The sequence below is a fragment of the Panthera leo genome, chromosome B3 (assembly GCF_018350215.1).
Source record: "Panthera leo isolate Ple1 chromosome B3, P.leo_Ple1_pat1.1, whole genome shotgun sequence".
NCBI classification, from domain to species: Eukaryota; Metazoa; Chordata; class Mammalia; order Carnivora; family Felidae; genus Panthera; species Panthera leo.
This window is the reverse complement of record NC_056684.1, coordinates 65,916,814-65,934,007: the sequence shown is the minus strand read 5'-3', so window position 1 is coordinate 65,934,007 and position 17,194 is coordinate 65,916,814. Positions and strand designations below refer to the sequence as shown.

Genomic DNA, 17,194 nt, shown 5'->3' with positions numbered 1-17,194 from the left:
AGGAATCTGTTCCTTGCACTAATTTATTTAAATGCTAACAATAACTCCAAGAATTAAAAATCAATTTTACAGACAGAGGAACTAAGGCTTAGATGGATTCAGAAATTTCTCCAAGAAAGCGTATCTAAGCTAAATTTCCAATCTAGGCCCTACTCCAGGTTTAAAAAAAAAAAATTACTACTTACACATTCTTTAAAATCGAAACACTTTTTCTTTCATTTGCTTAAAATGTTACAATTTGAAAAGAAACACAACACATGGCCTCCTAAAAACCAGAGATTTTTAAAAAGGGATTAAAGGAGGGGCTGATGTCCTAATAAATTGCCTCAGGAGGGCTGAGATCCTATCACAACACCTAAAGAACAGTAATCCATTCAATGACTCATTTCTGGAGCGCCTACTATTTTCTGAGAGCTCAGAATACAAAAAGAAGAAAGAACTGATTGCAGTACCTAACTCTGGGGAGTAAGAGGGATACTCTTTCCTGCGGGCTATTTGATGACGTCGGATTTGTTTTCTACTGTTTTCCAACCTGAATCAAAAGCCCCTTCCACGCGAGCTGCAGAAGTGGCCGGACTTTCCTCGACACAGGCCAAGCTGCAGGTCTACAGCCACCCTAGTGGGTTTCACTGCCAGGCTCAGGGTCGCAGAGTGCAGAGAGACTTTGGTAGAGTGAAGCCAGCTTTCTTTGTAGGTGTCTTGGATTGGAGCTGCGCTAAACGGGCGCATTTGAGAGCGTATTCAAATCGCGCGCCCTAGCAGTCGCTTTCCGGGGCTCAAGCTTAAAGACTGTGGGTACGGCACCCGTGTGCTCGGCCGCCTGGTCTGTGCGCTACGTGTCCCTGGCTTCTGGCAGCTAGGAGAGTGTGAAGTGCGCAAAAAACCCAGGATGATCTCAGGTGGAAGCCGCCGGGACGCCAGCCCGCGGCGATTTAAGCGCCACCTCTGCTGACGACAGCTACTTCCTGGTTGTTTTGCCCTTAACTAACATGGCGGCCGGTTGCCTTCGGCTGGGCCCATTGCGGCTGCTCAGAAAGCCAAGGTAGGGCAATCGGGGCTACAGCCCGCCCCCCGACGCCGAGCTGCTGTGTGAAGCCTCGTCTGTGCAGCTGGTGGTAAAGGGGATATAGGAGCAAGCCAAAAAAACCCAGGACCCAGCGCCGTGCCGCTGTGTGCCCACCCCTCGTCTCCCGGCACCAAGGCTGCTGGAGCCCGGGGTGTTTTTTCCTTGTCCTCGCCACTTCCCAGTCCCTGGCCCAACATGATACTGACCAAAGCCCAGTACGACGAGATAGCCCAGTGCCTAGTGTCTGTGCCGCCTACCAGGCAGAGCCTGAGGAAGCTGAAGCAGAGGTTCCCCAGGTAAGTGTCTGTCTCCACTCGCACAGCCCTTTAGCCCTTTGCCTGCAGCAGCTGTGTTTGGGCATCCCAGCCAGCGCTCAGGAAACACGTGTCACACATGAGCGGGGAGGAACAAGAAGAGTGTCTGGTCTTAGGAGATCAGGGATGTGAAGAGGTTGCTTCTTTCACCTGTCTACCACAAGAGACTCTTAAATGGATGAATCCCTGGCGGCTTTCTAAGGCCTTGAGATTATATTTAAGTCCATTAATGTTTATTGAAAACTTGGTGTGTTCTAGGTGATGGGTGCACATAGTAGGTGCTTCATAAATGCCTTGATTAATTGACAGATACTAGGAATGAATGATAGGTGGCAGGGCCTTCTCAAATTGGAAATACAAATTCTAGATTCAGAAGGAGGAAATGGAGGACCCTTTTCAATTGGATCCTGGAAAGAAACAAGGTACCACGGGCGGAAAGGGACCTCCTACTGTTCAACTTTGACTCTAAAGCAGTTAAGTGATCTCAGTCCAGTCAGAGAGATTGGTGCTCTAGGGACTCCACTCTTGGGTCAACATTGGCCATTTCAACAACCATATATATACACATTCCAGGTGTATTTCATACTTCCCACCTCCCCAGAACTCATCTGTTTTCGGTGACTTTAAGATTATCCAACTTTTTTTTTTAATGTTCATTTTATTATTTTTGAGACAGAGAGAGACAGAGCATGAACGGGGGAGGGGCAGAGAGAGAGGGAGACACAGAATCGGAAGCAGGCTCCAGGCTCTGAGCCATCAGCCCAGAGCCCGACGCGGGGCTCGAACTCACGGACCTCGAGATCGTGACCTGAGCCGAAGTCGGACGCTTAACCGACTGAGCCACCCAGGCGCCCCAAGATTATCCAACTTTCTAAGAAGGGACTTTAGGAACTCTATATTATAGACTTACTCATTTTAAAGATGTGTGCACTGAGGCCCAGACATGACACAAAGAAGCAGTCTAGGAAACCAAGTCATTGTATTTTGGCCAAGTTAAAGTATAGAATGTTTGTTTACTTTTCTTCTGATTCAAAACCATGTCCAAATTTGTGCCATTTGTTTTGTGGCACTGAGCATGATTAACCCGTAATGGAGAGCCTCTTTGTCCTTGAGGTGTAACCCTTTAACGGATACCATCAAAGAAGTGTTTTCTTGAAGAAAAAGAGATTACTGGATAATTGGTATTAATAAAGTACAAATTGAAGAGGAAGTTAAAGGTCTTTTATGACCCCAATTTTTTTTTGAAAGACTCAGTTTTCCTCATCTGTAAAATGAAGGAATCTGTTTTTAATATTTTCCAGATATAATTAAAGGCAATATTTCTCCTTTTATAGTTTTTAAGATTCTTTATCAGACTTTCTAACAAGGAACAAAACTGACAAATTGGAATTTAATTATCTTTCATTAACTCTTGTCAACTCTGCCAATGAGCAATGAAATGGGTGAAGGCTAGTTAGCTGAGGGAATAGGTAGATTTTTCTGGGCAGTTTTAAGATAGAGCATGCATTTAGATCTTCTGTTCTCCTTGTGTTCTTATATTACTACTGTATTTTTCTCTTTCTTTTCCTCTCCTCTTTTTCCTCACCTCTTTCTCTTTCTCTTTTTCTTTTTTTTTTTTTTTCCCCCTGTCTTCTCCATAAGAGGTAAACTCCCCATAGGCTTATGAAGGACTTACAAAGTACACTGATGAAGGATGCCCTTGGTTTAGGGCACCATGCCTGTTCTCTTATGCTCTTTTTTTTTTTTTTTTAATTTTTTTTAATGTTTATTTCTTTTTGAGACACAGAGAGACAGAGCATGAGCGGGGGAAGGGCAGAGAGTGAGAGAGAGAGGGAGGCACGGAATCCAAAGCAGGCTCCAGGCTCCGAGCTGTCAGCACAGAGCCTGACACAGGGCTTGAACTCAAGGCCTGTGAGATCATGACCTGAGCTGAAGTCAGATGCTTAACTGAGCCACTCCGACGCCGTCTTTCTTTTTTCTTTTCTTTTCTTTTCTTTTCTTTTCTTTTCTTTTCTTTTTTCTTTTCTTTTCTTTTCTTTTCTTTTCTTTTCTTTTCCTTTCCTTTCTTTCCTTTCCTTTCCTTTCCTTTCCTTCCCTTTCCTTTTCTTTTCTTTCCTTTCCTTTCATTTCTTTCTTTCTCTTATATTCATTATATGGCCAAATAATTTTCGTTTTTGCCAACTACTGGCAGAGTTGAGACTGAGCTTCCCATGGGCTCTGCACTAACAGCACTGAGCTGGGTTGAGACTCTCTCTCTCCCTCTGCCCCTCCCCTGCTCGCACTCTTTGTGTCTCTCAAAATCAATAAATAAAAAAATACAAAACAAAACAAAATCAACCATCATTTCAAAAAAGTAGTGAGAAAATGGTATTTTTTTTACACTTTTGCACATCTTTTTAATGGCTGTCTGAATAGAAGGAAGACATCTGCTTCTACCTTCAACCTGTTGTAGTATGTTATTTTGATTAAGGAATAAGAAGAAACCCTGGCCCCAGACAAATGTAGTTGTAAAAGATAAGAATAATTTAATAGAATTTTTAGATAATGGTGGATATTTTTGTTGCTACCTACAACCTAACAAGTAGTGTTTTCTTAAAGGTTAATTGCAGTGTAGAAGGTGAAACCATATCATGGAGCATTTCACTCTCAATGGATATCCAATATCAGTGTATATTGCAGTCCATAGGCCTGACTTGAACTTTGAGTGGATCTTTCACCCATGCGTTATTTTTGTTATCCGTGCGTTGTGTGCAAAATGTTGATTGTGAGTTATGTAAATCTTTCAATGTTGTCACCTTTCATTATACAATATCAAAAAATCATATTTGTTAATATCCCACTGATCTCATCAGAAAAGTCTGTAAGATTTGAAGCTGTCAAGCTTATGGTGATGGGTTCAGAGTTTTCCAATATTTGAATTTTCCCTTGAAAGCTCAAATTTTATCATTGGCAATAAATACTACCGGTTGTTTTCCTTAAGTGACAGGTTCATGTTGTTTATTTTTGAGAAAATGTTTTCTAGATACCCAAATCTGAATAATTATACTTTGTTCATTGCTCATTCAAGTAAAAATGGTGTCCCATGGAAAAAGCAGCTAGTTCAGCTCTCAAACAATCATGTAAGTGTTTTCCCGTGAGTCATTCGTCATACTTCGATATGCAGTAGATGTACTTTGTATGTATTTTTTTTAAGTTTATTTATTTTGAGAGAGAGACACAGAGAGAGAGACAACCAGTGGGGTAGGGGTGGGGGGTGTGGAGCAGAGGATGCAAAGGAGTCTCAGTGCTGACAGCAGAAGACTGACATGGGGCTTGAACTCAAGGAACCATGAGATCATGATCTGAGCCGAAGTCGGATGCTTAACCAACGGAGCCACCCAGGTGCCCCATGTATTTACTGGTTGTTTTTTTTTTTTTTTAAATGTTTATTTATTTATTTATTTAGTATGATTTTTTTTAATATGAAGTTTATTGTCAAATTGGTTTCCATACAACAGGTGCTCATCCCAGTGTTCATCCCAACAGGTGCCCTCCTCAATGCCTATCACCCACTAATGTTTATTTATTTTTGAGAGACAGAGAGACAGAGCACGAGCAGGGGAGGGGCAGAGAGAGAGGGAGACACAGAATCCGAAGCAGGCTCCAGGCTCTGAGCTGTCAGCACAGAGCCCGACGCCGGGCTTCACCCCACAAACTGTGAGATCATGACCTGAGTTGAGCTGAAGTCAGACGCTTAACCATCTGAGCCACCCAGGTGCCCCCCCATGTATTTACTTCTTATTTTGTCATATAGAATGTTAAGAGGATGTGCATTCAAGTGTTGAGATTTAATAAAATTAATAATAAGTGAATCTTAAGATATTCTTATATGAAACTGGCATTTTTTTTTTCCCCTGTAAGTATGTGGCAGGGAAATTTATAGTGACTCCTAGAACACAGTTTGCCTGGCCTTGATTTGTGCATACCTACCATTGGTTTTGCACCATCCATGCAAATTTCACACAGGGGAAAAGGCAAATCATGTCTTATTATTTCCATAAAAGTAGTTTTGACTTTATAGACCCCTGAGAGGGTCTCAGGGACTTTAGGAGTCCATTGACTACACTTTGACAACCAGGAGCTATTTCAAATCATAGAATATGTATGTCTTGAAGGATTTTGGTATGTATTGACAAATTACTATCGAAATGATTGTAGTAATCCTATTCCTGGCAGTGCCTGGGACTATCTGGCTCTGCAACTTTGGCCAGTATTGAAGAGAGACATCATTTAATGTTTAATAGGAAGGTTCAAGAGTGACATTTTGTAATTTGCATTTTTTAATAGAATGGACTGTGTATTTCCCCAATTGTTTACCGGCCATTTAATTTTCTTCTTGAATTACCTGCCTGGTATCCTTTGCCTAATTTTATTTTGGAGTGTTTGCTATTACTATTTATTGATTTGCTACTGTTTAGTGATCTGCATATGTTACGGATGTTGAGCCTTTATATGTCATATCTGTTGCAGATATTTTTCCAGTTGTTTTCTTTTAAATATTGTTGTTTTTTATATGCTTAACTTTAAATTGATGCTTTTTTTTCCCCCCCTGAGGAAGTCCAGGAAGTCCTGTCCTGTCCTAAGATATGAAAAGTAAATCTTCACCTAAATTTTCTTCTAGGTTCTTTATGGCCTTCTTTCTTGTTCTTTTGTTTGTTTGTTTGTTTATTTATTTTGAGAGAGAGGGAGTGCAAGCAAGTTGGGAGAGGGACACACACACACACACACAGAGGGGGCGGGGGAGAATCCCAAGCAGGCTCTGCACTGTCAGTGCAGAGCCAGATGCAGGGCTCAAACTCAAAAACCATGAGATCATGATCTGAGCCGAAGTCAGATGCTTAACTGACTGAGCCACCCAGGTGCCCCTATTATTCTTAATTATTTAATCTGTCTAGTTGAAATATATTTTAGTATATGCTCAAAGGTAAAGATGTAGTTTAATTTCTTCTCCCTCCCCCACACTGTGGCTTCTATTTGCTAGCCTCACTTATCCATGACTTATTTGTTTTCACTGAAATTACAGATTTATGCCTTTGCAAGTCACCATGTTGAGCCTGGGCAGACCCTTAACCACTTTGGTCTTGTAATCTTCCAATTTAAAATGAAGGTATAGGACTTTATGGTGTCTAATATTGTCCAACTCCAAAATTCACCCTCCAGATGTATCACATTACCCTTTTCTGTTGATATTAGCATCCATCAATGGTTCTTGCTTGAAACAGTTATTACTAGTATTTGCCTAATGGTGACTTTCTACTTCTCTCATTGGAATACTCTTTTAACTAATATCCTCTACTACCACCATTTCATGTGAAATAGTCCATCCCACAGTCAGCTCATGATTTTCACTGGTACTCGTAGTTCATTCACCCCTTACGGCATTTAGTCTGTAATAATTCACTGTGTGCTCACTATGTCTGTGGCACTATCTGAATATTTTGTAGAAAACAGGACAATGTAGTCATTATTTTTGAAGAACTTGCAGTCTGAGGAAAGAGTTTAACACACATCCAATAGCTATAAATTATTAGACTCACAGAATGTTAGGAACCAGAGGATTTGTGGAACATCATTTAGTTCATGTATGTTTAATCAAGTGGGTTTCTTAAAGGAGATATACCCTTGTTGGAAATTCTTTTGCTGGTAAACTAAGCCCTTTGGCCCAAGTTTAATTTTTCGCTGAGTTCCCTTATCTTGCATTAGTTATTTGGTTGCTATTTATGCCTATACCAGCAAGTTGTAAGTGAAACTCTTCATACCATAGATCTCTAAGCAAATAAGTGTCTTTATCTTACTGCTCTTTCTTTTCCCTTAGGGACACCAGCTCAGGTGTTTCTAAGAGTGCCTTCCTCATTCTTAAGTATGATCTTCTGTCTTGGCCCCGCAACATCTGCTGTTTTCCCACTGTTGGATCACAGTATAGGCAACCATTCATTCATGTGAGGCTCTTGCTAAAGAAATCTTGAAAGGAGTAGTGAAACACTTGTTTGGCTGGGCTCCCTGTATTTAAACCAATAGAGTTAGTTCATTTTCTTGGGATCTTTACTTTCATCTGAGAACTGGAGTTAAGGCTGGTCCTATTGTGTATTTGGCAGGGTGGGTCTTGATGGTGGACCTGGGGTCCAGTGTGGTCAGGAGGGGAGTAGCTGAGGGACTTGCTTGGGACGAGCACAATTTTACTGAAGTTTTACCTTTGTTTAGGATGGCTTAGTTTAATTTGGTGCTGCCATTGACTACAGTTATCCTTTCTTGAATAATGTTACCCACCCCCAGTGGTGCCTTTTAAGTCACCCTCTTTTCCCATAGGAGCCTTGCATTCCATGGTTTTTGCTTTCTGTAACAGTTTGTTCTTGGGGAATGACTTGGCTTTGCCTCTTTTTACCTGATTCACAGTTGCCTCTTCTGTAAAACAAGGGATGGAGCTCCACTGCTGAGAAGTAGAAGATGCAGAATTTAAACCCAGGCAGAGTCCGGCTCCAGATTCTTCCTCTTACTCTGTGTATTACTTCTCGCCATTCAGTCCCTTAAGGCTGTGGTGAGGATTAAGTAAAATAAGGCATGTAAAACACTTAGCATAGTGTAGACATTCTGGTAGGCATTTAATGGATGGTAAATATGATTCTTGTTATTATTAGAATTTAATAGATAGCCTACAGAAGAAGAGATGTCTAAGTGGTAACCTTTTAAAACATGTAAAACAAAATTTTGCTTTGATATGGATCAGTTGATTGTATAGCTCTGAACGCATGGATTTAATCATTAGTTGAATATGGCCCAGATATCAGAAACTTGTCTTAAGTCTTTTATAGTAGTATATAATGCCATTAAAAACAAAGAAGAAAGAAAGAAAACTCTGAATCCAGATGTACTGATTTTTAAGAATTATAGTAGCACCTTGCAGTCTATAATTAATACTGGTTTACTTAAATTGGAATATTATTCCTATTTGCCTTGTTCTCTCATTTGAATTGATAGTTGGTTCTCAATTTGTGGTCAATTTTCTATTCTTCTGATAATGTTGTGGTGCACCCAAGTTCCAGAATAATGAGTGAGAATAGCTTGTAAAGGGAGAAAAAGTCAGCCTTTTATTGAGCTGGAAACTCTTTTCGTGGTTTTGCTAAGGAAATAGGACTAATTTACATGAACTTCAGAATTAGTACTCATATACTTAGGAAACCTTTCCAGGAGTATTTCTGTATTGATCACTAGTGCAAATTGGAAAAGAAATTGGTCTAAAAAAGTGGGCCTAAGAAAAGAATATGATTATTTCATGTATTTCCTTTGGTCATCTTTTAATTTTTATTTATTTATTTTGAGAGAGAGGGAGAGTGAGAGAGCAAGCACAGGAGGGGTAGAGAGAGATATTCCCAAGCAGGCTCTGCTCTGCCAATGTGGAACCCAACACAGGGCTCGAACCCATGAACTGGGAGATCATGGCCAGGGCTGAAATCAAGAGTTGGACGCTTAACTGAGCCACCCGGGTGCCGCTTAGTCATCTTTTCAAATACATTTTTTTAGTCCATAAGATTTTAGGTTTTTATTTTGTTGTTGCATTGTAGCCTACCTTTAAAGATTCACCTGGAAGGTTATTTTGTTAACCATGTGGCACCTTGTGCTTTGATGAGATATTTGTGACTCTTGGATTTGCATAGTTGCAAAAATGAGATGAACTTGAATTCCTACAAAGGAGTATTTGGAGAAAACCTCAGATAATGTTGTTTTGAGGAGAACCCACATGCTGACTCTATTTCTTATTAGTTTGAGGGGGGAAATTTTCATGTTATTAGATTATCGACTTCATTTTAAAGTCTATATTCAGGCATCAGACTTTAGTCTACTAAGTAATAGCTCACATCAGAATGTTTACTGATACAATAAAGAGGAATTATATATCTCCCTAGGAGAAAAGTGTTCAATAGATGTATGGAGTAATAATATTTTATTATTTGACTTTCAGCAAATGTTGACTGAAAAAAGTACGTTTTTATTACACATTTTGTGCAGTTTTGTCATGTTGGTTGAATTTTCCTTAAAAACAAAACCACCGATGTACAAGTACTTTTCCAGAGTAATTATGAAAAGTGACCTTAAAATATAAAAGTCATACCCTGGTGTGAAAATCATTTGGGAGATGGGTAAAGAATAAATTTTCCCAAAAAAAAAAAAAAAAAAAAGAATAAATTTTCCTTTATTTTCGATTGTCTTTTACTTGAAAGGAAATGTTTTAAATGTTTAATTCAAGGTATCTTTCTCTTTCTCTCTTTCTGCGGTCAGATTGCTTATACCATGAGCTGGTACACAGTGGATACAGCAAAGGTGCTGACGTGCAGCTTGTAACTGAATGATGAGCCTCCATTTCTTAGGGGAACAGAACAGAGAGCTGGACCCAGGATGGTTTGCTCTGTGGGCTTTGAGATCAGCATGGAGCAGCCTGTGCCTCATGTATTAAAGACAATACATGGCTGGTCAAGAGTCCAACCCTCTCCTGTCCACTTTGGGGAACTAATCCCTGCCTCTACTTTTCTTTCCTCTTTCTATCCCTACCTTTCAGGAGGCATCTTGATAACATTTAAGAGTTATTAGTTCTCCTTCATAACTCAAAGCTTCCTTCTTGCCAGAGTGACAAGACTGACAATGTTAGCTTTTTCAAGGGCTTTCCTCTTGACTGAGGGGTGATCTTTTCTGTTTCTTCTGGCTTCAGGGCAGTGAATAAAATTTCTGGGGTTTTTTTTTGTTTTTTAACCTAGCTTGGTATTCAAATTGTGACCTGATAGATGCATCATTGAGATAATGGGGAGCTCTGCAATTTTCTTTCCAAAGTAAAATATTAAAATATCTTAGGACTTACATCCTTCATGTGTTTTAAATATTGAGATTCAGCTGCTAAAAATGTTTGAAGACTTTTGAACTTAGAGAAATACCAGCAAGACCACAGGAATAAATATTCTGAATCCGAGAAAGCAGTACAAGCAGAGGAAAAAATAAGTGGATTCAGGCCTCTTGATACTGTTATTCAGTAAAATAAGTATGTGCTGGGCCTTTCCTTGATTAGGTGCTGGTTCTGCTAATTGGAGTGATTTGTATGAAGCTTGGGCTTTTCCTGAGGTTGTTCTGGGAGCTGTAGTCATATACAAGACTAAGTCTTAAAATACATGGTAAATTGTCCCCCCGCCCCTAACATAACTCATGTATTTCTCATATATTTATTTTTATTATTGCTGAGATTTGTCCTTTGCTCTAGGCTCAAGAAAGGATGAGATGTGAAATCTGCTCTTTTATTTATCGTGCTCTAGGAAGTAGGAAGCATGGAAGACCCTTGATACTTACAAGGGTTGTTACTTAATGACTGTTGGAAATCCCCAAATTCGCAGCTAGCACCAGAGAGGATGGCAGACAAAAGTGTAAAGCTTTGTAATGCAGGTGTTTGGTTAAGCTCACTTATTAGCTAGTTGACTTGCTCTTCCTCACATCAGCCTAGTGGTATGAAGGATTCAGATTTATACTCAGCAGATTTATGAATTATGTCTGTCATGAATATTTGTGATCACTTTCAGAGAGCCCGAGCGTGGTATGTCTAATCTTGGAATGCTCTAGGTCCCCAGCTCTAGTGCCGGGGTGAACAGAAACACAGAGTGAAATCTCTTTGTGGTCCATTACTCATGCCAGTGCCACACCTTAGCCTCCTGAGATTCTAGAACTTACAAGGTGGTGTTTATGACTAGTAGGGCAATAAGGCTCTTTGTAGGGGTAGCCTTCTTGGTAGATGGGATGTGGGAGACTGAAGTGTCATTTAAAAGCATCTTCTTACAATCACATGTGAAATTAGGTGGGTGATTTATTTTTTTCAATTTTTTGTTTCTGTCTCTAACTCTTCCAAGTGGGTATCATCTTTCACTCAAGGTATATTACACTGCTATTTGTTTTTGCTGATAATATTGGTAGGGGAAGCTAATAAAATTTGAAATTAGCTTGCACTTCAAGCCCCATTTAGCTAAGATGGTAAATGGACTGGGTATGTGAGAGAGACTCTTCGTTGTATAGCATTAAAAACCCCCACAGACTCTTACAGTCCACATATAACAAATAGCTCACAAACATCATTTTTAACTGGTGAAGTTAACATTATCTAGATTCTTATTTCCTGAGGCCAACTAAAATACATATATAAAAATAAGATACATTTAACCTCCAACTTAGAACATTTTGAATTTTTAGTTGTACTTCGATGTGCCTGAGACTCTTCCTGTGCCAATCAAAAAAGTTTCTTCAGCAGGACCTGCATACCTCTCTTATTATTTCCAACTCAGTGACTTACAGCGTGTTGGGTTGAGACAGCGATTAGAGATCATCTAGTGAAATCAGTTAATGCTGGAGATGCAGAAACCAAGGAGGGGGGGCACCCGGTTATTTGAACAAAGTTCCACCTCTGGAGGTAAAACTCTCCCTTTGTGCTCTCTGACTTAGCTCGCAGATTCCCATCTGTTGAGGGGCCAGGCAGGTATCAGCAAGGAGTGAATGAATGAAGCTGGCCCGGTTGAGATTGCGGCAAAGGGAAGGGACAGTTGTGTGCACTAACATGGCAGCCGCAACCTTATGCCAGCCATCTGTTGCTGCGCAGGAACGTGGGCCCAGTGCCGCCAAGTCTTTTATTCTCTAGAAAGCAGCTCTATATCTCACTTTTTAGAAAAAAATATTCTGAGTTTTAAATGTTGTCAATTTGTTGGAATTTTTTAAAACACTGTGGGCCAATGGTTTCCTGGCCAAACAGAACAAGTCTGTGGGCTGAATTTGGCCTCTAGCCAGTGGGTGCTGGAGCTGGCTCTTTCCAGCTTGTGAGAGCTGATTATAAGTATCTTTTCCCCACTCTACAAACTGTGACCTCACATCAGTAGCTTAAAATCAGCCACAGTGGGAGTGTTTACACCACAGAAATTGGCTAACGTGTGACAAACCTGGGCTCCACCCACTGCCACCAAAGGCATTTCTTAAGCTCCCCATACGACTGCCTACCATCACCAATTTGAGACTTTTGCATTGTGCATTATGATCCTGGTGCATGTCTTTTCCAGAATTTTTTTTTAACCTAGCTTATTCTGTGCGTTTGTTTTTTTTTTTTTTTTTCCCTTATAGCTTTTTTCCTAATAAGGGCTTAAAATACATACATGTATGTTTCGTTGGTCTCTCCCCCCTCCTTTTTTTTTAAAAAGTTTTTTTTAACTTTTGTTTATTTTTGAGAGAGACAGAGACAGTATGCGAGTGGGTCAGTTGGGGGGAGAGAGAGAGCGAGACACAGAATCTGAAGCAGGCTCCAGGCTCTGACCTGTGAGCACAGAGCCTGACGCGGGGCTCTAAGGCACGAACTGTGAGATCATGACTTGAGCTGAAGTCAGATGCTCAACCGACCGAGCCGCCCAGGTTCCCCTCCTTTTTTTGTTCAAAGAAAGGATACATGTATTTTTTCCCCACCATAGTTAGTGTGGGAACTAGAATTCCAAGCCTTAACTATACCTACTATATTGTTTGTATTATGATACATAGTATAATGCACATACCATTGAACTCACCTAAAGAAAATGCTGCATGGTTAAAAAAGAAAAAAAAAAGTCATATATGTATGTCTCAGTTAAGGAAAATTGATCCCTTTTAAAATAGGTTAATTAGCTAAATGTAGGGATATTAGAGTGATTCTTTGTCCTCTGTAAGAATTTGGAAATGCTCCAGTGGTATGCCTGAGGGTTTATCATGTCAGAAGTTATTTTTTTGAGAAACTTCAAGCTTAGTTGTTACATTTTCAATTGGCAGTTACTCCAGTATAAAAAAAATAAAGCATCTCTATAATTATAATGGAAAACAATGGAAAGATACCCAGTTGATTATAATTGGATTTTGCATCACTTTACAAAATCTCAATTATCACATTTTCACATGTGTTTGTTTCCTACTTTGAAGGTATCAGTAGTAAAATAATAGGACCGTGTACAGCTAAAACAAATGGATAATAGAATTAATAACATCAGGCAAGAACATGTGCATTTTAGAATGACAGGGGAAATTCTGTGTGGGGATACGCCCTTATGAGTGGGCTGGCCAAATGGTATTGAGTTTGGCAGAGTGGTCATAGCCTGTGCTTGACCTTGGGTGGTTTATTAGCTTTCTCTGATTATGGTTAATTATTTTATAAATCGATAGGAGGCGAACCCATTATTGGGAACTCCAGGAGGTGGTTCAGTTTCTTGTTGTAAAGGCAGTTTTATAAATTGGCTTAAAGAACTTGGTTCTGAAAATAGACATATGAATTCTGGCTTCGTGACTTACTTTCTGGGTGACCTTGGGGAACTTTCTTCACCTTTTTGTGCCTTATTTGTAAAACAGGATTGTTACAAACATGAGATAGTAAATATAAAATGAGTAACATAGTTCCTAATCCTGCACTGAATAAATTTTTGCTGCTGCTGTTATTGTTACCATTATTGAGCTAAGGATGCTCATTCCAATGGAATTTATGCTGATAATAATTAGACTCAGGACATCAGAACTGAAAAAAATTTTGCCTGAAGCCAGCCCTTTTATTTTCTAGGTTTCCAAAGTGTTTTTCATTTACCCTCAGGATAACAGGAAACCTGCTTTTAGTAAGTTACACTAAAGTCCTTAAATGATACTGGTAACCAAGATGTGATATTTTTCGGGATGATAAATGAGGATATGTAAGTTGAGGTTGATTCATTCCCCTTCCTCCCAGAATAAGTGAGAATGTTAAAATCTGAGAATTTTTAAGTGTTTTCTTGTCTGATAACGTCTCAGTATAACCTCCCCAATTCTGGAATCTCTTACATTTCTGCCTCACCTTGATAGCAAGGTGTTTATGAATTTATGAAGGATATTAGGATGAATACCAGTTTGGGAGGCAGGGTTCTGTCACCAGGAAGTAACTTGAGTCCAGGAATGATGGAGTTCAGGTGTAAGCCTTCCAGGGCATGGAGGTTTTGTGGGATGCCCCAGGTCACAGCATGAATGTGAACACCAATTTTAGCATTTAAGGTAGACGTTAATAAATTTGAAGAATGAGTGTTTTCTAAACAGTCTTAAAATCTGTTCATGCTGCTAATACGGATTATAAAAAGAGTGTGGTAAACACAAAGAAACTGCATGAACTTTTTAAAGAAAATAGATTTATTGTCCCTTTAAGGCCTTGGTTATTATTAATTAGAATGTATTCTGGAATGCTGCCTACAAAGAATTTGCTTAATTTATCTTATTTGTGCAGTTCTGCTGATCATATCGTTGCAATAATAATGAGTCGGGCAAGATAGTAATTCTTCCTCTTCTTTTCCTATTCTGTTTATTATAGAGCATATCTTTTAGGTTCTAAGTTATAAGAGAGGCTTTAGGTTTAGACCTACTTCAAAATTCACTTAAGCTACTCAGGTCAGATTGGAATAAAGATATTAAAACTGTTTAGAGATCACTGTGTTTTAAAAAAATAATAATACTTAAAAATTTGAATGACATTCTGAAAAATAGTGCCTGTAGCTGAAGATAATCAAAAAGTCATAATTATACTATGGATTATATTTTGAGGCTAATGCCTTATAACTCTTGTGGAGTGTGAAAACAAGACTTGGTTAGTTTTATTTTGTCTGTTAAGAGTATGTGAGGAGTCTAGATCTGGTACATTGGCACAAAAAATATTTTATTCATGTTATAGCTTTTTGGACAATTGTATTCTGCACTGTATTACAATGGTACAATAAATTGCTGAATATACTGTCTGCTGAATATGACTTTACCATGAAAAATTTGATGCATGGAGAAGGAAAGGTTGGAATATATCAACCTTTTCTGACAAGGGACTTTGAATTTTGACCTAATACAGGTGACCTTTGTGCGCAATAAAAGTGAGCTTAATCTTGAGGTCAAGGTCGAGGTCAACAGCAGAGCTTATGCTGATTGTAGGTACTTCACAGCCTACCTAGCTATTGGCTAAATGGGAGTATGGCATTTTTTTTTTTAATTTTTAATTTTTAGTATTTTCAGGAGCTTATTAATAGCAAATTGTTTAGCTGTTGAACACTACCCAACTCCTCAAGGCTCAGCTGTCTGTTTAGTTGTGGTAAGTTTGTCTGTTTATTTATAAAGTTTACTGTTTCTGAGTGAAAGGTATGAGTGTGCTGTTGTTTTCTGTTCCATAGATAAGCTGTAGCTAAAAATAAAAATGTTCTTATGGCTTAAAGGAAAGACAACTGACATATAAAACCCTGGAAATGAAAATATATCTTCTTTTAAGAGGTTTCTTTCTTTGACAAGTTGAACTCTTGTTATCTTAACTTTGGAACTGTCGGAAGAATTTTTAAGTAGTTTGTACCTTTATCTAGATTATAATTAAGAGAACTCTCATGAATTATTGTCTCAAAAGGTTTAGATGATTTAGAGACTGGTTATTCCCTTTCAAGTTCCTTTGAAATGCATCCATTAATGCATTTACATTAGAATATTATATGATATAAAATACTTTTCAGGTTTTTTTGTGCTGTACATAAAAGGAAAATTGTTTTAGGACACTAATTTCACTATTAAATACCTCAACCGTTTTGTCATAGGTAAGTCACACCTTAGCAAATATCAGAAAAAAAAACCTGTCAGTGTTATACTGTCTGAATACTTAGTGAATATTCTGCCCAAATAATTGGTAGAAGCAGCAAACAGTTGGGGGAGAGTGTCAGAGACTCTAATGTAAAGAACTTCTTCTACTCTTTTAATCGAGCCTGCAAAATATATTCCCCGGGACTGATCAGCTCTGAAGCACTGAGGTTTGATGATTGGAATGGCAGGAAACCATGCTTTCAGGACATAATGAATTGACGAGGCCATCCATCATTTGTTAGCATACGCTCAAACGTGGGCTATGTGTGCAGAGGCCTGTGATTTAGTAAATACTTGGGAGATGAATAGAGCTTACACACAAGGGAAGATATTGCTGTCCTTCAGCAGCCTGAGACCCAGGCGCCTGCTGAGAAGGCCATCTGACGGCACATCATCAGTAACCGGCCTGTCACAGTCAGCGGTGCCCACCGACCATCGCCAGTATATTAAATGCATTTTTAATATCTGCTTCAGTAGATTTAATGAAGAAAATTTAGTTTCCATACTCCAAGCACCGCTTCTTCAAGTGTTCTAAAGCATGGACTCTTGCCTACATAAGAAAGGGGGAAGACCATGCCGGCAGTTGGCAGGGTTGATTGAAAAGGACATTCAGACAAAATAATGTGCAAACAAAAAAAATGCTTTTAGCGGAGTTGGCGTCTTGTTGATGTAAAAAGCTGTGTTTTTTTTTATTATTTATTTATTTATTTATTTATTTATTTATTTATTTATTTTTAGAGTGGCTTTTGATTTGTTCCTTAAGCCCTAATTCCCTCCTCTCACAAGCCCTTTCCCTAGGAGGGTTGAACCTGCTGGTAAGAGATGTGAGCCTTCTGATCACAAAGGAAATGTTAGAAGGGGAATATTACAGTTTGGCATCATTTGGATAGAGAGACTCAATTTTAGATTAGCTTGTATTTTGAGATACTGTTTCTAAGGATTTTTGCATGAAGATACAAAGTAGGATTTTTCTTACCTAGTTGCTTCCACATTTTTTAACGTTGAACTTTACTCATTAGTCAGGTTGGTATATTTTAGTCTGGTGTCAGGCAGAACAGCTCACAATGATGGAAAAAATAGTTGCCAACTGGATTAAAGAGTGCTCTTACACTTCTTACGCTATAATGTTTCTTTA

The 17,194-nt window shown here is 39.0% G+C and overlaps 1 protein-coding gene across 6 annotated transcripts in view; it reads left to right on the top strand.

Moving 5' to 3' along the window:
• The first annotated feature begins 1,058 nt into the window (after nucleotides 1-1,058).
• CDIN1 (CDAN1 interacting nuclease 1) overlaps nucleotides 1,059-17,194 on the top strand; it is a 216,792-nt gene continuing 200,656 nt past the window's right edge. For 5 of the 6 annotated variants that reach the window (XR_006203656.1, XM_042942473.1, XM_042942472.1 and 2 more), the window contains exon 1: nucleotides 1,059-1,362. Coding sequence is in view for 4 of the 6 variants with exons in the window: in XM_042942473.1 (XP_042798407.1) it covers nucleotides 1,262-1,362 (101 nt within the window). In the remaining 2 variants the exon portion in view is untranslated. Of the gene's footprint in view, nucleotides 1,363-14,032; nucleotides 14,049-17,194 lie in introns of those variants that run through there. The other variant, XM_042942478.1, reaches the window with a different exon arrangement.